The 22,057-nt window shown below is 40.5% G+C and overlaps 1 protein-coding gene across 2 annotated transcripts in view; it reads left to right on the top strand.

Moving 5' to 3' along the window:
• Cog6 (component of oligomeric golgi complex 6) overlaps window positions 1–22,057 on the top strand; it is a 42,246-nt gene that overhangs the window by 2,859 nt on the left and 17,330 nt on the right. For both annotated transcript variants that reach the window (XM_060378298.1, XM_060378297.1), the window contains exons 3-13: window positions 421–492; window positions 2,290–2,348; window positions 3,095–3,206; window positions 4,395–4,477; window positions 4,832–4,902; window positions 6,683–6,776; window positions 11,496–11,624; window positions 11,697–11,788; window positions 14,129–14,193; window positions 17,919–18,010; window positions 19,780–19,897. In XM_060378298.1, coding sequence (XP_060234281.1) covers window positions 421–492; window positions 2,290–2,348; window positions 3,095–3,206; window positions 4,395–4,477; window positions 4,832–4,902; window positions 6,683–6,776; window positions 11,496–11,624; window positions 11,697–11,788; window positions 14,129–14,193; window positions 17,919–18,010; window positions 19,780–19,897 — 987 coding nt within the window. The remainder of the gene's footprint in view (window positions 1–420; window positions 493–2,289; window positions 2,349–3,094; window positions 3,207–4,394; window positions 4,478–4,831; window positions 4,903–6,682; window positions 6,777–11,495; window positions 11,625–11,696; window positions 11,789–14,128; window positions 14,194–17,918; window positions 18,011–19,779; window positions 19,898–22,057) is intronic.

The following is a 22,057-nucleotide window of genomic DNA, read 5'->3' as shown; positions in this document are numbered from 1 at the left end:
ACAGTTTTACATATAAATTTGGAATAGTAATTGTCTAGCTAATTATACATACATAATTACATGTAGTAATATATTTACTACCTATGTAGTTATTCTTATGTTCTTAAGCTATGTAAACAGATATCCATCTGTTTAATACTTTTTTGTTGTTTTCATATACCCTCTAAAAGAAATGGACCAGTTCCTTTACACCTTAGTAACACTCTAAAGTATTACTCTTTTTAATCATTTCCAATTTGAAATATGGATTCTCTTGTCTTTAATTGACAGCTATTTATTGTATATAATAATGAATTTTATAAAAATCTTTTGTTGCACCTTGACAAAACAACAAAGACTGGGATTTGGCCTAAGAAGGAAAATTTTCTTTAGCTAAATATGGTAGTTGATTTTTTTTTTTTTTTCTTTCTCCTATTTCAGGAACTTGAAAGCATCAATGAAGATGTCCAAGCAATGAGCAGCTGTTGTCAGGACATGACAAGTCGATTACAGGTACCCCATAGTGGCTAGATTTTAATGTAGCATCTGGTAGAGGTGAGGTTTCAGAAGTGTATAGACATTTGACACATAATGCTGTGTAGGAAGTCTGTATGCAAATGTTATGTTTATGAAAGAGTCCAAGCACAGGATTGCCCTGTTTTTCTTTTTGTGATTGCTTCTTAATACTAGTTAACTGCAAGAGCCTTCTTTCGTCTGAGAAGTGCAGAGGTGGCTATAGAATGCGGGTGAGTCTCTGCTGCCAGAGTCCTGTAGGAACGAATTTTTCAGGAACAAGCATCAGATACTTAGAGGAAAATAGCAAATGCTTCAAAACTATGAATTTCTCTACACAGAATTTACCATATAATTAAAGTACCAGTTTTCCTCAGGTTCTGTTTTTAATTGGGGATGAGTTTTTAATTGGGGATTAAGCTGGGTCCTTAGATAAATTTTCTTAGTATTAGAATACAAAAGAGTGGCAATTAAACTTTAAAGCAAAACATCATGTGGTTACAGGCATTTGAGACTCAGTTGTAGAAGTGTGTGTTGAGCTGCTCCACTCAGTAGTACTCTTAAGAGCTGGTGACATGGAACTATCTCCACTCAAGTCCTTCTTAAAAATATCACTGGAGGGTCAGGGCAGTTGTTCTCCACAACGGGATGCTTGGGAAGCAGAATGACAGAATTTCCACTGAGAGTTGGATTTGCAGGAAGGAAGCAGGGCCGTAGTTGCCTTCAGTCTTAGAGACCCTGACCAACCTGGCTGAGCTCATCAGAGTTTTGTTCCAACGTGAAAAGGACCCATTCTCTTGAGGTCTTTGATCTTGTTTCTCCTTTAGTGACTGACTAGCTTCTGCTCCATGTGTTGCTGTCTGTTAAGGTGTACTGTACAGTGTTCACTTACTAATGACTTCGTTTGTTGATGATTCTGGCTCAGTGTCTTTTCAGGGCATGGACCCACCCTTGCCATTTGTGTCTCCTTTCATTGATGTTGCCTTAAATCTTTTGTTACATTTATTTATCTATTATTTTGTGTGTGTGTGTACACCGTGGTGTCTGTGTGTAGGCTGGAGAACAATTATGTGAGTTGTTTCTCTCCATTTTTGGTGTAGGTTCTAGAGATCAAACACAGGTCACCAGGGTTAGCCTTTCCACTGAGCCATCTCACAGCTGCTGTTGTCTTACTTTTGTCATGTTCTGTAGTTTGGGGTTTTGAGAGTCTTGTTGGGCTCACTTCTGCCTTGTTGGAATCCACTTCATAGGTGGCTGCCTCATCTTTGGATAGTGTTGCTGCCCACCATGTTCTGCTATTTTGACGCTGGCTTAAAAGGGGACAGGAGAGCATTTCTTGGGCTGAAACTCATGTGGGAGCAACCAGGTCTGTCTCTGGGACCTATTCTTCAAGTCGTGTATTTTCTGGCTATGAGATGTGATTCCTGTCGCCTGCGCTGTTGAACTTTGTATGGCTATATTCCAGTGACATAATTTGCAGTCTCATTTTGTGGTCTCCTCTTGTGCAGCTCACCACACCACAGCTGAAGTCGTGTTCTTTACCTTAGCTTGCTCTCACAGTGTTTCTGCTTCACGAGAAAGCATTTGGGTCTTCTGAGTTCCAGCACCCTGTGTCTTGAGAACTCAGAGAGAGTGCCTGCTGGAAAGATAGTTCATAAACCACGAAACTTCTGTGCCAATTACTCGGGCCTTTTGAGCTCTTTGCCATTTGTCTGAACTCCAGGAAGTGGTGATATTAGTCTTATAAAATATAATGAAGTTGGAATTTTCTAATGTTCGGTTTATTTATAATTTTAGGCGGCAAAAGAACAGACTCAAGATTTAATAGTAAAGACTACTAAGCTTCAGGCAGAAAGGTAAGTTTGTCTTTGGACCACCGCCTCCTCGTTAATGCAGAGTAAGTAGAAAGTTGTAAATAGTGCTAAGTTAAAATGGAAATAATGTAGAGTGTGATTCAAGGCTCACGGAGGGCATAAGCTCCCAGGCTATACTAACAGCAACTTTAACGTGAAAACAGTCATTGAGAACATTATGCCTCATTCTTGGTTTCAGAGATCATTTTGGTTTTGGAATAGAGGTTATTTGGTATTTGGAATCAATTGTTATGGTAGGGTATATGATCAATTAAGATGGCAGGAATACCACTTCAGTTCATGAAACCACAGGGAGAACGATTCTGCTTTGTGCCTGATAATACTGAAAATAAGTCTAAAAATAGCTCCAAAAATGGTTGTTAGTAAAATAGTTAACTTCTATTGTTTCAAGGATTTTTATGACACTTTGTAATTACTTTTAAACCTGTGTGATGAGGGTTGGCACTCTATCTAAAAGTTAAAATCCATTAACTGACACCTTTTAGGTCTGTGTAGAATTAATTAGAAATTACATTATTGTTTGAATTAAATACCTGGATATTGTTTCCCTTTTAAAATTTTGTGTTGTTCATCACATAGACTTTGACTTGGTAAATTTAAAGTCTTTCAGCTTAATACAGGGAACAGAACGTAGACATGTTCTGCATGAAGATAATGCTCATCTTTGTTAATTCTCAACAGAATGTTTTAATATAGTGTAATATAGTTCATTTTTCTTGTTGTTACAGCCAAAGATTAGAAATTAGAGCACAAGTTGCAGATGCCTTTTTATCCAAGTTCCAGCTGACTTCTGATGAAATGAGTCTTCTCCGGGGCACAAGAGGAGGCCCCGTTACTGAGGTACATGTCTGTCAGGGTCACTTTCAGTGAGGCCCCAATCCTGAGCTCCGTGTGCTGTCAGGGTCACCTAGAGTGTAGTAATTATAGGTGCTACAGGGATGATGCAATTTTAAAAACTTAATTTTCCCATCTAAAAAAAATTCAATGTGGAAACATTTCTACATATGAAATTAAGGTATGTATTTTAATTAGTTTGGAGGGGTTATTTCAAAGTTACACATGTATTTTTGTTTTGTTTTAAGTTAGAGCACAACATAACTACATCACCTGGTCTTTCCACCTCTGATACTTCATGAACTTGTTTTACTTGTTATCTGCTCCTTGTGCAAACTGTATTTTTAGTTCTATATTTAAAAGAATTTTCTCTGATTATCAGTCTGACGTGGTAGCACACACCTGCCTTTAATTCCAGCATGTAGGAGACAAACGTTGGCAGATCTCTGAAGTTTGAGGCCAGCCTAATCTCATAGGATATTTCTGACATGGAAATGCAAGGATTTAGCTTCTTAAATCGCCTTTTTGAGTATAAAGGATGCATATACATGCATTCTTTATTCCCGTTTTCATTAGGATAATGATACATTGTGTTTGTTTTCTTTCATAACTTTATCTTTTTTAAGTTGGCGTTTTCTTGTCTTTTCCTTGTTTTAATGCCTAGCAACACTTTGCAGACTGAATGACAGAGCTAAACCTCTCAAAGACTGTTGTCTTCTTTTTCCTTAAAGTCCTGCAATTTGTCCAGAAAGGACTCTTTCTGTCTCCTAACTCCCAAGGTTCCAGTATGCCCTTCCAGCTGAGTCCTTTCTGCTTAATGAGCGTCTTCCATTCTTTGCTCCTTGGTGAGGGAGCAGGAATGCATTTGTGACAAAGACATAAGTGACTGCAGGGCTAGGCTGTTCCTGGGTATCCTCTCACTCGACTGTGTGCTTGCTGAGGACAGGGGCCTAGTCTTCACAGATTATCTATCGCTGGTAACTAGCACACTGTTTGTTACATGGTAATTAATGTCAGCCTTAAAATGCGCAGAAGTAGGTACGCATCATGCCCTCTATAAAACCACAGTCAAAATCTGTGAAAGACGCATTAGGTAGGGTTTTGTTTCATCTTTGTACTGATCTTTTAATTTAGAGTAGTATAGTTTTTCCTGAAAACACGTTTTTTTTTTTTATGACATTTTTAATTTTCAAGGACTTTTTCAAGGCGTTAGGAAGAGTGAAACAGATTCATAATGATGTCAAAGTTCTTCTGCGAACCAACCAACAGACGGCAGGGTGAGTAGCCGCTTGGTAAGCCAGCTGCACTGCTGCTTGCATTTGTAAACTTTTAGGGCATTCTAGGTTCTTTTTGAAACTGTGTTCTTTGAAATAGGAATTCAGTCTTCATTTGTCTTTGGGAAAGGTGGAAGTTTATAATATGCTTGACTGAAAGAACAGTGGGAATTAACTGATGGAATTAAAATTTGGCATTTACTGAACTGTAAAAAAAAAGAAATTTATTGAAAAATTCCATAACATGACAAAAAGTTAATAAGGGCCAAATTGTTATGTGATTAAATATAAATAATTAAATACTTAGATACACTGTTGACTAAAGTTTACATAATGACCCTTTAATTTTCACTTAAGTTTGGAGATTATGGAACAGATGGCCTTGCTTCAGGAAACAGCTTATGAAAGACTTTACCGATGGGCTCAAAGTAAGTGTTTTGTTTTTTTTTTTAAATGCATATTGGTATTTAATTCTTAAAATTCCACTTGGCCTTCCTTTGGATTTTTGAAAGGTGTTTTATGTGTGTAGAGAGTATGCACATGAGTCCGTGTGTCCACAGAGGCCAGAACAGGGTATTGTTTCCCCTGGAGCTCCAGTCATACATGGTGGTGAGCCGCCAACATGGTACTAGGAACTGAACGCTGCCAGAGCAGCGTGTGCTCTCGGTCTCTAACTGATAGTTCTTATAAGTCAGAGCAAACTTTACATGTTCACATACAGTCATTGTTTTTATCAGGAATGTCGCTGAAGAGGGAGAGAAGTGAAAAGTTTCTGCTCTAAAGGAAAACAGTAAAGGCAGCGTTTGATTGGGCAGCTCTTGCTATTTATGTAGCTGTAATGTTGTAAGTGGTGAATTAATTTTCTACTCCACTGTGAGAAATCACCACAGACTGAGATACAGTGATTACTATGTCATCTTAGCAGTCTAGTCAGAAGTTAGGCCTGGCTCTTGCCATGGTAACATTACCGTGCTGGGCTGGCCTGTTCAGGTGCTTCTGTCCCTCTGTAGTCCACTTGTTAGGCCAGTTGGTTTGGCTGCAGCTGTAAGAACGAAGTCTTGAGCTTGCCTTGCTCGCTGTCACTGGGGCTTTCACTAGCTTGCTTTGTATGTGATCCATTTTCATCATTGTCTTCTCCCATCTTCACAGCCCACATGTCTGCCCAAGTCACTTCCATTTTTCTTCTCCCCATTTCCTATTTCTGATAGTTCATGGCCTCTCTTCTAGTTGGGGGCTATGTGATTACCTTATACTAGGCAGTGTGAGAACACGTCCCAGTGTCAAGGCCTTTCATTTTCAGTCCATCTGCATGTCCCTCTTGCCACCTAAAGCAATAACACTCACAGCTGCCAGGAACCTGAGTGTGGGCATCTTCAGAGGTTATTTCCTAGATATGAGAGTCCTGTGCTATGTCTCCAGTGTTGATTTAAGACATGGAAGTCCTGCAAGATAGACTAAAACACTTTGCTTTTTAAATGTTTTAGTTAAGTGTTTGCAAAATAGTGTGTTAAATCGGGGAAGACAGTTACATTGATCGATAATGGAGTATGAGTGTGCAGTGTTAGTAGGTGAGTAGTTAGCCCAGCCGACTGGTGTGAAGGCTGGAGTTTATCTTGTTATCTGGATGTATCTGTACAACACTGGACTGCACTCTAGTCCTTTGCTTTGTTGCTGTAAGGTCTAGATTCCTTGTGTTCTACCTCTTCCTGTGTATACAGTCTGCTCCCATGTGGACTGCTCTTTCCCTCTCTGTGTCCAGGTCTTAGTTTTCAAGACAGTGTGAGGTTCCAAGTGCCCCTGAAGTACGGGCCCGCTGTGATGCAGTGGCTGTCACTGAGAGGCAGCCAGTGGGATTATTAGCATGCATTGACTTGCTGCTCTTTTGTGATGCAACTTTTTCCGTGTTTGTCACATCCTTGTGGCTGGAATCCACTTCCTCAAAGGCGGGACATTACCTAGATTTCTTTGTGCTTCCTTAATATCCAAGCCAGCGTTGGCCAGCTGTGCAGCCTTGGTTCCCAGGAATAGTGGAGCCAGGTTAAGGCTCAGCATCTCTCAGTCAATAAGTTCTCAGTTCTTTGAACATGGTAGGGATTTGCAAGCACTGTATAGTTAAAACAGGCACAAAATAAAGTAGTGATTGCTCCTGAAGAAAAGCGCTGGCAGTGTGAACAGACAGCAGGAGTTATAATGCTGATTATTTTCCAGGTGAATGCAGAGCATTGACTCAAGAGTCCTGTGATGTGTCTGTGGTTTTAACCCAGGCCATGGAAGCCCTGCAGGACAGGCCTGTCTTGTACAAGTAAGACATGCTGCTTTGCCTTTAATCATTACCTCAATTGTGGTAGTATCAAATTCGTGTCTAACAGTGATGCGCAGTGATACTTCACTTCTCAGTGTGTGTCTGTGGAGCACCAGGTTCTGTGAATGCTGCATGTAATAAAGGAAGACCAAAGTGTCCCTGCAGTATGATTGCCTTTAGTTAGGTGGCAGCCAGGTGGCTTAGCCAGTTTGCCATATCATTAACTCTTTTGGAGTCGTTCATTACTAAAACCCCTGGAGCAGCACAGCCCTGAGAGAAGGCAGTCATGTATTGTATGATATAGTTACTCTGAGAAGAAAAAAGAATATTCACAGTCAGGGTTTTATCAGTGGGCCATTTTTTAATGTCCAGGTCTTTGATTTTGTAACTTTGCCAGCCAAGATCTTCAGACTAATGCTTTGGTTGGGAGCCCTGTGCATTGATTTTTAAATTCTGTATCTTAATAGTACTCATAAAACCAAAGTCAGTGCATTTTTAAAGCTCTGGAGCAGAGTAAAAGCCAGCCGTAAGAACAGCAAGTGTTGATGCTCTGGCAGATGGCCATGGTTCATGCAGAGCCACCCCTTGGAGGGTCCCCTTCGATGGATGTTTACATGGTTACATCACAGAACATGGATGCTGTGCCAGGCCAGCTGTGTGAAATGTCAGCATTGTCCCATAACTTACAAGTTCATGTTACTGGGTAGGCCCTGTTTGGAGTAAAAGGGTAGAGCATCAATCAATGCTTCCCTCAGATTCCTATAACTCTGCAATGTCACCCAAACAAATCGATTTTAATAGCCTTCTGAATGCCATGTTTCAGGTATATGTGGCCCATGTGTCCTGAGAAAAGAGAGGGCAATGACCATTAGAATGCTCTTCCTAAGGGAAATAGTGTTGAAGAGGTGGTTCCTGGGAGAAGCAGATTATTCCAATGGATAGATAGTGGGAATGAAGGTAGTGAGACCTGGCTGCGAGCTGGTGTGTATCTGTGACAAGCTGGGATGACTTTTAATCAGTAGCTTTGTAGCCTTGCTGTTCCCTTCCACCTGATCGTCCTGGCAGTGCTCAGCACAGTCCTGAGTCCTTGGACATTTGTGCCTGGTTTTAAGCAAGTGCTGCATCGGCTGCAGGTTTATCCTGGTTCAGAGGTAATGTTTTCAGTGCCTTCACTGATCATTTCCATACAAGCACCCTGTGTGTGTTGGTGACATCTACTTGGCTCTTTTCCCCTGCCTACCTTCTGTTCCTGGTAGGCCTTGCTTCAGAGCAGGGATTTTTAGAGGTAGGGATTGTTTTCACAATTTGCTAAACTTGGCTATCTGTCTGACTTACTTTACTTAAAATGACATCTTTTGTGCAAAGGGAAGATTTCATGCTTCTTTGTGGTTATTAATGCTCTGGGCTATGTATGTACCACATTTTCAATGCATTCATCTGTTGATGGGCACCTAGACTACCTGTATCTTAGGTCAGTATTCAGTGTCTTGCCAGTGAACATCCTCATAGTCATTATTATTATTACTGCTGCTATAATTGTTGTTTTTTATTTTGTGAGGTGGGATCCCTCACTTAAGCCAGAGCTCACACATTCTGAATGACCAGTTGGCCAGCGAGCTGCAGGGATCCTCTGTTTTTGCTCCCTCAGTATTGTGATTTCAAGTGTGCATCGTCATGCCTGGCTTTTTCCTGGATGCTGGATACGTGAATCTAGATCCTCATGGTTGTGTGGCAGGTCCTCTATCGATGAACCGTCTCCTCAGACCTCAGGCACTGAGCTCTTAGGATGGATTCTTGGGTCAAATATCCTGGCTGAGCTCTTGAGCCTCTGCGTGCTTTAGTTCCTAGTTGGTGGAATGAGGATAGTAATGGTGCCTGTTTTCCAAGGCTGTAGAGGGCTCCTTTCAGTAGGTGCCTAATTAGTGCTGAGCATGTCACTGAGTGTCAGACATTTCTTTTTTTTTTATTTTTATTTTTTATTTTTTATTTTTTTTATCAGTTACATTTTATTAACTCTGTATCCCAGCCGTGTCCCGATCCCTCATTCCCTCCCAGTCCCTCCCTCCCTCCCTCCCTCATCTCCACCGTGCCTCTTTCCAAGTCCACTGATAGGGGGGACCTCCTCCCCATTCATCTGATCCTGTTTTATCAGGTATCTTCAGGACTGGCTGCAAAGCCCTCCTCTGTGGCCTAACAGGACTGCTCCTCCCTTCGGGGGTGGGGAGACCAAAGAGAATGGTGGGATCTAGAAAAGATCATTCTGAGTGAAATATCCCAGAAGGAGAAAGACAAACATGGGATATACTCACTTATATAGACCTATAAGATATGATAAACATAATGAAATCTATACACCTAAAAAAGATAATCAATTGAGCAGACATGGGGTAAGATGATCAATCCTCATTTAGAAAGACAGATGGGATGTGCATTGAACCTATGACAGGAGTCTACTGAGCGCATCTGAAAGACTCTAACTAGCAGTGTTTTCAAAGCAAAGACTCATGACCAAACCTTTGGCAGTGTCAGACATTTCTAACCAATGTGAAGGCAGGCAGAAAGCTGTGGCTAAGCAAGCATCTGAAGTAACAGGACAGGAGAGGCAAACTCAAAAGAAAGATGAAGGACGCAAAGACTTGGTCTTCTCAAAGCATGGACCAATAGGGTAGTGTTAAACTCTGGAAGGTGGTGAGAGATGTTTGGAGGTTGAGTTGAGTAGGAAAGTAGGCCACTCATTAGGCTGTGATAAATGCTAAGAAAGGGAAAAGTCATGCCAGTGTCAGCTGTGGGGTGTTTCCTGTTTCTTCACAGCAGGTGGCAGTGTATGAACATCATCATCTGAGCAGTGTGGTCCTCTCAAGAGAATAGGTATCACCCACAAGAATATGTCAACTGAAGTCCTTGAGCATGCTGCCTAGCTTGTGTTTCTTAGTTGTAATGATGATATGTTATATTAATAAACCACCGTACCTGTCATTTTTCATTGTTAACACGGGACCACCTGGAAAGAGAGCCCCAAGAAGGAATAATCCTCATCTGGCTGGCGATGGACATGGCAGGGTGGGGCAGGCTTGGCCTGACTATTAATTGATAAGGAATTACCCCAGGGTGTGACGGCCTGTACAAAGCTGATTCTTCTTTAGTTTTTATGAATTTGTGTTGTATTCTAAAAAGGAGATTCGATAGTATTCTTTTCTTTTAATTTGCTTTTTTGCCAGAAGGTTATAATATTTATGTGTTTTGAATATTCACTCTTATAAAAGCTACATTGTGAAGTTTTGATCTTTGTTGGTAAAGTCCTGTTTGGTTTTCATCTGTCTCTGAGATGGATGCTCCATTTATAAAGACTCATTGAAGGTTCTTTCTGCCTCCTGCTGTTTTTCAGAAATTATATTTATTCTGCAGGAGGGTTGACTTCAATGTTAAATGAGACTTCATGCAATTATACAGGTTAAATCCCAGTGTTTACCAGGCCTGATAAACATATTCCCTTTAGAATTGAGTGGTTTCAATGCGTGATTGAAGAGCACAAGAAAAAAAACAAAAGTGGAGTTTTTGGTTCTAATTTAGTTTAAAGTGTAGTAAGTAAATGTAAGAAAGACATTGTGTGGTGTAGCAGAGCTTTGTCTGATCCGTGCATTCCCCCTCCCTCTGCCATGATGTACCACAGCGATCTCAGAACTAGGGTGAGCAGTCCTCAGAAGCTGTCCAAGTTCCCAAAAACTCTAGCTGTCTGTCAGTTCACTCACTTCCTGTTCAGTTGGAAATTATGTCAGTAATAAGTGCATCCAACAGCGTTCTTACGTTTAACAGAACATGGAGTTTTTGTTATATCTACAATATCATATAGAAAGCAGTGTAGCATAAGAAAGTAGTTCTCCTGGACATCTTGGGGAAACTGGTAAATTTTGTTTGTTATTGAATTTATTCCCAATATTTTCACCATCAGAATACTGTTTAGGGATTTAAAAAATTGTGCTATGGAATATGCTGACTTTACATTATTAAAATTCTTAAAATTTTTGCTGAGTATAGAATATAAAGAAGAGCATAAAGAATGGTAGTTATATTAGGAAACAAGAGCTGATTCTAGTCATCTCTACAGATTTATCCTAGATCACCTTGTTTGTAGCTTTCCTTCTCCTGTCAGTTCATCCACCATGGAAAAATTTCCTCCCATTTTCAGCAATAATTGGGTGACTTTTAATGTAAGGGAAAAGATAGTTGCTGATCATAGATAGCCGGTTAATAAATGTAACGAACAACTAATATGTCTTGTTTGAGTCAAAATAAGCTTTTAAAATTAGCAATTTGGGTTCATTTTTTAGGCTAAGTAATAGTAACATAATGAAAATTTTTGTAATATTAAAAAAATAAAAACAAAAGGTCTTTATATTTTGCTGCAAAATTCTAACCAGCTAGAACTATGGCTTTCTGTAATCTCTAGGGCATCATGTTTTAGCTGCCATGGAACAAGCCAGCTGTTCCTGCTGCTGCTGCTGCTGCTCTTAGTCCAGAGTATTCTTTTGTTAAGGAGCAAAATGTGTACCTCTTGATTGAAATCCCAGCATGCTAAAATGACTTGTAACTTTTAGTTTGCAAGCTGGTACTGCTTGAGGAGGGTATACCTGACCAAGCTTCCTGTCTTGCTGATCTTAGGCATCGAGTGCAGAGTGTTAGTGGGAAGCAGCTACTTCTCACATCATGTGTTTCTTCTAGGTACACGTTAGATGAATTTGGAACGGCCAGGCGAAGTACCGTTGTTCGTGGGTTTATTGATGCTCTCACAAGAGGAGGGCCAGGAGGTACACCTAGACCCATTGAAATGCACTCGCATGACCCTTTAAGGTATAGTGATTGATACTAAGAGGATTTTACACTTTTCCCTGGGCATCTTCACTAACAGGTGGTTTTCTTTAGGTATGTGGGAGATATGCTGGCCTGGCTCCATCAAGCTACTGCTTCTGAGAAGGAACATCTGGAAGCTCTCTTAAAGCAAGTAACTGCACAGGGTAAGTGTGCTCACAGTTAGAGCACAATAGAGACAATGTGCACGGCTTCTGTGCTTCCCCTGCTGTCCTCATTGAGATAAACACTTCACACTTAGCTGTTAGCTGGCATATGAACATCTTGTTGTCCTTAGACAACCCACCACACACGTGTGCGCGCGCACACACACACACACACACACACACACACGCCTAATAGATTTCTGTTTTGTCATCTGTTGCGCAGCCATTCAAGTTTAGGGTCCACTTGCCTTCCACTGCCCTGCTGTTTTCAGGTAGACATGGTCAGAGTGCCCTGCATACATTCCTCAGACCCTCAGCGTCAGGCTGAGGTGAGCAGCAGTGAATAGCCTGAGTGTTGCTTGTGTCACTAAGCTGTAATTGTTCATTTGTATCACCCCAACTCTTTTCTTTCTTAAAGGACTGTTCTGAAGTTCTTTGTTTTTTGTTCTTTCTTCTCTTGATAATTACCACAGATGCTTAAAATGTTTGTTTGAGATTGAAGAGAGAGCAATGACTATATTCCAGAGTTGTTGATTCCTGTAAAATTTGTAATTTTCTTAGTTATAACTTTTGGGTTTTGTTTGGTTGGTTGTTTTTTTGTTTTTCGAGACAGTGTTTCTCTGTGTAGCTCTGGCTGTCCTAGATTCGATTTGTAGACCAGGCTGGCCTTGAACTCACAGAGATCTGCCTGCCTCTGCCTTCCCGACTGCTGGGATTACAGGCATGTGCCACTGCGCTTGCCTTTTATTTGTAACTTTCTTAAGAGGTATATTAGCTACTTCTTTTGGTTGCTGTGATAAAATTTCTGACTGAAGGAAAGAGTTCCATTGTGGCAGGGAAGACATGGCAACAGGGGTGAGAGGTGGTTAGTCATAGTGGTCCACAGTCAGAAGCAGAGAGTTGACCTGGTGTGCCATCATAGTGTTCCATCACAGTGGTCCACAGTCAGAGCAGAGAGAGATGATGCTGGTGTTCCATTGTAGTGAACCACATCAGCAACAGAGAGATAAGCTGGTGGCCTCTTGTTCCTATTCCAGTTTGAATCAATTTGGGCCCAGTCCACACTTATGGTGAGCCTTCTGCCTCATTTAAACCACTTTAGAAATGCCCTCATAGATATATCCAAGAATTTGTGCAATTCTGAAATCTATTCAAGTAGCTGAGAGCAATCATTATAAGAGATTTATTTTATTTTAGAGCTGGGATTTGTTTTAATCTGTAAGTTAAGGGTGTTCTGGTTTTGAGAGGAAGTAGAGAGAAATACTGTTCCTGGTATCATCTGACTGGGTCTGTAATGTGGCCATATATCACTGTGGCTCCTGAGATGGTTTGTGGGGGAAGCCATGCACAAATTGGTGACATTTGATGTCACAGACTCAGCTCTGTAGTACTGAGATTGGATGTAGCATGTGTTAAATTGGTATAAAGTTCGCATTGTTTGTCTATGTGAGACATGGTTTTCCATGCTGTGCATCTCAGACTGGCCTCCTCCTGTCGCTCCTGCTTCATATAGCATGAGACACCACACCAGTCACAGTCTGTACCTTTTTTTCTTTTGTTACCATCCTATTACCCAGTTTTCAAAGAATGCATTTCCAGACTGAGCATAGTGGTACACACCTTTAATCCCAGCACTCAGAAAGCAGAGGCTGGTGGATTTCTGTAAGTTTGAGGCTGGCCTGGTCTACATATAGTGAGCTCTAGGCCAGTCAGGGCAACATAGTTAGGCCAAGACCCATCCTCAAAGGAAAAAAAGAAAGAAGGTATGTGTTTCTTTGAAGATGCCTGTAGAGAAGTTCATATGAGAGACTGTCTAGAAGCTTGAAGAAAAGTTAGAGTTAGGGGAATTCTGAACCTTGCTCTGAAAATGAAGGTGGTTGCCTGTCTGCCTCACCTTACAAATGGGTAGTGCTTGGTAGTAATCAGTTCACAGCAATGTCAGCTTTTCCTTGGGTTGCGCTGTCAGGTTTCAGCCTGTTCTCGGTGCCACACTGGGCCTCAAGCAAGGCGTTTGTAGAGTCCTGTGGCACCTTCTCTTCCCTCTTCCTGCTCTCAGGTCTCATGGGGGTTTGTTTTGCATCATACTCAGCTTCGTCACAAAAATGTTAATCATCACTTGCATGAACTGTCAGCATTTTGTAGACACAGGCTGGTTACTACTAACATTGCTAGAAACATGTCAAAAATTACAACTTGTAATATCCCAAAGACACTGAACTTAAATGTTGCTCTTTATTTTAAATGCCATTTATGACATTAATTAATACCTATAATAGTTCTTAAAACTTACAGAGTCAGATATAACTTGGTAAGACATAATTATGTTCTATTTAATTTTAGGTGTTGAAGAAAATATTCAAGAAGTCGTTGGGCATATCACTGAGGGCGTGTGCCGGCCTCTAAAGGTAAAAGGTTTTGTCTTCATTGTGTTTTCCAGCATCTGACCAAAGTATTGATGTATTTTCAGAAGTTCAGAGAAATTGATAAGTAATAGCTTGAAATTGAGCTATAATTTTTCAAATTAACCCATCAATTTAGTTTAACCAATGTGGGAATTCCCTAGTTTACAGTTGTGACTGACTTCATAGGTTATGCTTTCTGTGCCAGTGATAAGCAGGCAAGGAAAAGGATTCAGCTGAAACAGCAAATGAATGATGCTTTTGTTTTGCTTTGTTTTGTTTTTGTTTTTCGAGATAGGGTTTCCCTGTGTAGCCTTGGCTGTCCTGGACTTGCTTTGTAGACCAGGCTGGCCCAGAACTCACCTGCCTCTGCCTCCCCAAGTGCTGAGATTACAGGTGTGTGCCACCACGCCCAGCTGTGAATGCTACATTTAATAGTAATCATACTAATAAATGATTAATCCAAATATGAACATCCTTACCTGTTGCTATTGCTGCCAAATTACTTGCCCTGCAGGGTCAGGATTTGGAGTCAGCAGGTTCAGAGCTCATTCTGCCCTTGTTGCAGAGCATGTCTGTGCTGTAACTCACTCACACGGCCCAGCTCTCACAGGCCTCCAGTGCACAGTGGTGGCACTAAAGTGAGGCAGACGCGTGCGTGGTTGCCAGAGCTTGCACCTGCCGCAGACGTCTTTCCATTTACAGAAAGTGGAGTCACAGAGAGCTTGGTAGTGACTGACTTCTCGTCAGTCTGTGGAAATTCACTTTATCATTTATCATGAGCTAAACTGCATTTATTTCAAAGATTTTCTTTGGTGTTTTGATGCAGGCAAACAAACCTCAGATGACCTGCCTTCTCACAATTTATTATGTTTGTGAATCCAAATATCACCATAGCGTGATAATAAAAGTATTTTGAAATTATTTTATGTCTTTCATCAATGAATACTTCCTGCCAGTGCAATGTTCAGACATTCACAACCAAATACATTTATTTGTTTTGTATACTGCAAGAGATTAAAAGAGAGAGTGAAATTAAGTTCTTGCCAAATGTGGTGGCACAGACCTATAATCCCAGCATTCTGGGGGGCTAGTACAGGAAGATACTGAGTTTGAGACCAACCTGAATAGCACAGAAAGTTTGGGGCCAGTCTAGGCAACACAGAGACACCCTGTCTCAACACCCATCCCCCAGTTTTATTTTCCTACAACTTTCCTTAATAGCCAAAACATCTGTTATCATGTTATTAGAAGTTTAGCTGCTTGAAAATCAAGGAGAATGAATTTTATATTACTGAGATAGAGTGAATAGATCACTAAGAAAAATACTCCTTAAGATGAAAGTTGTCTTGGTTAAGGGTTCTGTTGTTAAGCTAAAACACCATGACCATAAGCAACTTGGTAAAGAAATGGTTTATTTTGCTTATATTTCCACATCATAGTCTATTCCTGAGGGAATTCAGGACAGGCACTCAAACAGGACAGGAACCCAGAGGTAGGAGTTGAGGGAGAGGCCACAGAGGGATGCTGCTTATTGGTTTGCTTACTCATGGCTCAGTCTGCCTCGTTATATATTCCAGAGCCACCTGTCTATAGGTGGCACCTGTCTATAGTGAGCTGGGCCTTTCCATATCAGTCATCAACCAAAAAAATGTACCACAGGTTTGTCCACAAGCCAATCTGGTAGGTAGGTTCCCTTTTCCAAAATTACTGCAGCATCTGTCAAGTTAATCAAAACCTAGGTAGCACAGAAGTCTCTCCCTCTCCCTCTCCTTTTCATCTCCTCCTCTTCCTCCCTCTCTCTGGTCCTCTCTGTCCCACGTTAGTGCTTGTTCTGGCACTAACAGAACGTCCCTGCCCCATTTCCTGTGTCCTGGGTTTGCTGCTGTTACATTTCCTGTAGTCCATCTGTGTTTCAAGCATCTGCCTGAGCCTCCCTTGTCCCTCTGAGGACCATGATTCACTGAATACTTAGAAGTCAGAGCTGTGCCAGGAGCTTCCTATCTATTCTCAAGCTTTGCCAAGGTCTTGTCCTCTCCCACCCTTCCCATTCTAACTTCCCTTGCTGTTGCTATCACAGTTTTAGTCTCTTGTTTGTTTTATTTTTCTCTTTTAACAAAAATTGTGTATTTCCTAAGACTTTCGGTTTTGCTGAATAGCTGGCATCTTCTGTGGCCTTTGTGAGAAAGGGCATTTCCTTGTGTGCCATTTGTCATTCTCCACTTTTCCAGCTGTTTATTCTGTCTCTGCTGTGACTTCACCCAGAGTGTCTTTCTTCCTCAAGAGCTCTGGGCTCCAAGAGGTGGGCTTTTGTCATTGTCCTGTCTTCCCTCCTTCACGCTTTCTTTCCTCCTCTGTCCACTCCTTCTATTCTCCTTTCTTACTGAAGGGAATAGAAATGAGAATTTTCTTATGTCTATAGATTCTCTAAGACAGATTGCCAGATAACTGAGCTGGAGTTATACATCCATCCATCTGCCCAGAAAAGCACATCCACAGTTAATGCCCGTATAGTGTAATAGTTGTGTTAAGATGTTAAAACACCATGTTTACATTCTTAGTGATGTTGTATACAATTCTAATTCTGGGCTTGCTGAGCCTCTCTCTAGTCAGCCAGCTCCAAGTAAGGTTGACAGTGATAAAAGAAGACTGCTTATGTAGATTGCTGGCTCTACAGGCATGCAAGGGTCCTCACACCTGCATGCAACATGCGAGTGCGCGCGCGCGCGCGCGCGCGCACACACACACACACACACACACACACACACACCAAGAGAGGTGTTCATATGGAAATGGGTGATTTTTAAATGTAAATGTTGTTTCTTGCTGCCTCATGCCAAAGAAGATTCACTTTCATAAACATGCAGATGTGAAGATAAATTAATGCCCATAACTAAATGTTACACATACAGTTATATTTGCTAACAGTATCTATATCCTGAAATCAAAGAACAGAGAAGCCTCAACTTTCAGAGGACTTATTGAACATCTGCTGTGTGCGCTGTTGTACCAGATGCTGCAGAGATTGGAGGATGCAGGAAACATTGTGTTTAGAAAGCAGAAGATAATCATATGAGTAGCGGTGTAAGAACAGACAGAATAGATAGTCTGAGCATCGTTGGTAACAGACTAAAGGAGAGAGTAGCTGAGTGGTGGGAATTAATTAGAAGATTCCTGGAAAGAGTAAGTTCCTCTTCAGCTAAATCTGACTTGGTCCCCTTAGCCTTACAGCTGGACAGATATGGTGGTGCTCATTTATGGGTTTCTTAGTGTCTGCTAACAGGAACAGTGTGATACAAGGCCGAATTCTCTGTCTTCCCTTTCTTCCTTTCTCTCCTCCTTTCCTTCCTTCCTCTCCCCCAAACTCTGTCTTTCTTTCTTTCCTTCTTTCTTTAATGAGTGTTACTGTCTAAGCATGTTTTTAGGAATGCTGCAGTTGCTTCTACAGTTTAGTCTTAGCTCTATTTAGACAGTGGTGCTGAACCTCAGAGTGGCCCTGCTGTGGCTTTTGTTGTTAACCACGGAGGCTGAATGTTGCAGAGACTGAGGCACTTTTTTTAAGAGTTTATGTTAAAATGTTTATCTTAATATGTGGCATTTAGAAAGCATTTTATGATTGCTACAGTAATGAAATTGTATATAATGTACGTGTTGTTTATATGCCATCATTAATGAGGAGAAGGTATACTTCTATGAAATGTTAAGGGAATTTTTTCTTCATGTTCTCATAGGTTCGAATCGAACAAGTAATCCTTGCTGAACCTGGGGCTGTTTTGTTATATAAAATTTCTAACCTCCTCAAGTTTTACCACCATACAATCAGGTAACTGAAACAGCAAATGTGCTTGTCTCCCCTGTTTATCTGTAGTCAGGACATAGTCTTGTTTTTAGTGTTCGTGTCACTAACCATGTGTGCTTGCTCAGTGTGCCTGTGTTCCGTAGGGGATGTCATTTATTCTCCCCTTCTCCATGAATGACCACAAAGACACACACACACACACACACACACACACACACACACACACACAGATGCACACACACACAAACACACACACACACAGAGACACATAAGGATGCACACAGACACACACACACCCAAAACTTGCATAACAAAGTAGACCTACAGAGTAAGCCTTTGCGTCAGTAGATGAGATCTGTGACAGCTAGAGCCCTGCACATCATAGCTAGAACACAATGACTGAGCTGTGTCATCTGGACAGCAGTGTTCTCGGTTCTTTATTAGTGTTTAGTTTTGCATGAGTGATAACATAGACATAGCTTTATCTTTGCTCCAGAAAAGTAAGTTTATAGAATTGTAAACCATGTGTCTTATCTAAAAATGTTAAAATTAAAATCCCCTTCAGTGTATCAGTGAAGAAAATAAGTATTCATACTTATCTATTTGCAAAAAAGTGAGAAGACACTTTGGCTGGATCTAAGAATCTTCTTTTTTAATAGAAAATTTAATAGTACCAAATATGCTAATATAATTTTTCAAAATTGCAGAGTTTCATAATGAGTGTAAATACAGTGCTTTCTAGGCAGCTGTATAGAGTTGAGTAACTATAGTTTGTAGATCTGTTGTTGATAAAATATGCTAGTTTTAATTAACAAGAACTCAACATTATGCAACCTAGTTATCAAATCACTAAGAACTCTTGACTTTCTTCAACTTAAAACCAGATTTTGCTATGTAAGCAATATGCATGTCCATTATGCTAGATAAGAAAGTGTTTGCATATCACAGATGTCAGTTCTGACTAACAGCCTTGCTAAAGTATGAAATATTGAGCACAGTGCAGGTTGACCAAACCTTACCCAGAATGCTTGGGACCAGAATGGTGGAATAGTTATATAAGCCTTTACCAATCTGCATACCCAAACCCTGAGACCTCAGAATCTGAAGCTTCTTAACAATTATGTACACAGTTTCACATTTCAGATCTCATGCTGTGGGCTCAAACTTTGGTTTGCTTCTTTCCCTTCTTAATCTCCTTACTCAAATGGAAACTGATGTTTTCATATGAACCTAGAGTGATTGTTTTTATTTATAGATCACACACACATATATATGTATTCCTATTTAAATCTGTTTTTGTTTTTGTTACAAGTTCTCACTGTTGTAGCCTAAGTCGTTCAGTCAATATCTCCACTCCTCTCTCCACCCTCCTTCTACTTTTCCCTCCCTCTCTCCTCCCTCTCTCCCCCCTTTTTTCTCTCTGTGGTATATATGCTTATGTTCATATGTGTGACATACACCCAAACAGTATGAGGAGCCAGGGGAGAATGTGATAGATATTTTCTCTATCACTGTCTGCCTCATTCCCTTGAGAACCTGTTTCCCTTTTAGGTTGGTCAAAGGGCTCCTGGGACCCCCAGTGCTGGGGTTTCAGGTACATGCAGCCATACATGGCTTTTATGGGCATACTAGAGGTTCAAACTCAGAACCTCAAGCTTGAAAACAATCAGTCTTATGAATTTTGTATCTTTCCAGCCTCCAGGTCTGGATCTTTATAAAGCACTGTGCTCAGTGAACAGAACTATGCTGGCCTTTTTTTTTTTCAACCTGAAATGAATATGCTTTGTTTTTAGTGGCATTGTTGGAAATAGTGCAGCTACTCTACTGACAACAATTGAAGAAATGCACTTGCTAAGCAAAAAAATATTCTTCAGTAGCTTGAGTCTCCACGCAAGTAAACTGATGGACAAGGTGGGTGTGCTCAGCATCCTGGGCCACAGCCATTGAATGGGGAGGTTTCATGTTTTGACTTTAGTAATTACTTTTTCCCTTTTCAAATTCATATTGCGAAAGTTTAATGGACCTCAAGTCATAGTTCATATTCCTGGATTTGCATAACTTCACTCTAATTTGAGAAAAATCTCAAGGTGATTTTCACTACCTTGTTTTCTAAAGATTTCAATTTTAAACACTTTTCAGTACAGAGTTTTACAAATATGTGTGGCTAAGGAGTGCATAGAACTACGTTTAAGTGAGAGCTGATGTGACACAGTGAAACCTGGAGCTCTTACAAGATGTATCAGTTCTTACAAGATGTATAGTTTTGCCTAATGGTGCAGCTTTATCTGCTGTGTCATACACATCAATGCTTATGAAAGTGAGTAGACAAACTATGTAATAGAAGCTAACATGTAAAAGTAACTTTTATTCACCTGATGTAATTGTTGTCTTGGAGGCTTACTGCTTCTGTTTTCTGACCTAGGCCTAGTCCTGGAAGCTTCTAGCCTCTATATAGTCTAATCTAGGCCTAGGATGTTTTCAGCCTCTGAAACTTACTGCTGAATAAGCTCAACCTTTCTAGCTCTTTCTGAACTCTGGCTGGCTGGTTCAACTTGGCTGTTTTGGCTCAAACCCCTCTCCAAGCTGACTGATTTAAACTGGTTTCTCTCAGCTTCTGACTTTTTGCTCAGCTTGGCTTCAAACTCTAGTGATCTAATCTTCTGGCTCCTTCTTATTCTCTGGCTCGCTTGGTTGTCTTCACATGTTTGTAGCTTCTTGTCTTTTCAACCTGTCTCTATAAAACTCTCCTGGTAAAAACTGCCTGTGAATTCCACGAACAGAACTGCCTCTCAACTCACTGACTCAGCTGAACTACCTGAACAAAACTGACTAGAACTCAGAGATCTGCATGCCTCTGTCTATCCTGTGCTGGGATTAAAGGCGGGTATCAGCACGTCTGGACTTAAGGTTTTTTTTTTTTTAAACCTGAAACTTGCTCTATATGAGGCTGGTCTTGAACTCAAAGATCTGCTTATCTCTGTCTTTTGGGATTAAAGATGTGTCTCTATTTCAGCCAGAGTAGCCATATTGCTGGATTAAAATTCCTCTGTACGAACAACAAAACCTGAGAGACCTGTATGATCTAGTGTTGAGCAGTTCTGTAGCAGGAATAATTATCCTTTGTCAGCTTTGTATTCAGGTTCTGTTGATAGATGCAACAGAGGTAACTGTTGTATAGTCTCACATTGATCTTTTTACTGTCAGTAAATGGCCTTTATTTCTAATGATACTTTTACCTTACTGTGTTTTGTCTGGTATTAATGTGGCTATGCCAGCTTTCATTTGATTTTTTGCAATGTCATTTTTTAATGTCCGTTTACTTTCAGCTTGTTAGAAGATAACATGCAGTTTGACCATGGTTTTGTAAGAAATTTATCCTCATTCTTTTCCTTTTGATTAGTATATTTAACCCATTTACATTTGGATGACTTTCTTATAGTAGAATTTGTTTGGTTTGCTCTTGTTTTCTATATGTTTGAGTTTTTATTCCCCTTTATCTCTATTACTTCCTTTACTTTCTTTCTTATATACAGTTCTGTTCTTTCTTATGCTGCTGTTATCAAAGACAGCAACATACTACCAACATAATTTAGAATTATAGCTTTATACAGTTATTTTTTTCATTCACTGAGGAAAAGAAAATATAATCAAAAACTACTGAAAAAGTATTTTTGGTTTTTTGTTTGTTTGTTTTAATAGTTTCAATTTCTCCTGCGTTCGTAAAGAATACATTTCCCAGAAATGGAATTCTTGGCTGACATTTTACATCTTCCAACCCTTAAGTGTGTGTCATCTAGTGCATTCTGGTTATGCCAACACTGTTAACAACACTGGTTGTTAATCTTAATGAGTTACAGACAGTTAAGAGCTACCTCATGGTACTGGGAATTTAATTCAGGTCCTATGGAAAGAGCAGCCTGTGCTCTTCACCACTGAGCCATCTCCACAGCCTCTCACTTTATCTTTTGGGCTATGCTCTGTCTCCATAGGGACCAGTGTAGATTTGTGTTGGGATGCAGTCACCTGCTTGACCATTCAGATCAGTGTACATCAGATTTGGGAGGTTGTCTG

Source organism: Meriones unguiculatus, chromosome 2, assembly GCF_030254825.1.
Source record: "Meriones unguiculatus strain TT.TT164.6M chromosome 2, Bangor_MerUng_6.1, whole genome shotgun sequence".
Taxonomy (NCBI): Eukaryota; Metazoa; Chordata; class Mammalia; order Rodentia; family Muridae; genus Meriones; species Meriones unguiculatus.
Note: the sequence above shows the minus strand (reverse complement) of the source record. Positions and strands in the feature narration are given on the sequence as shown.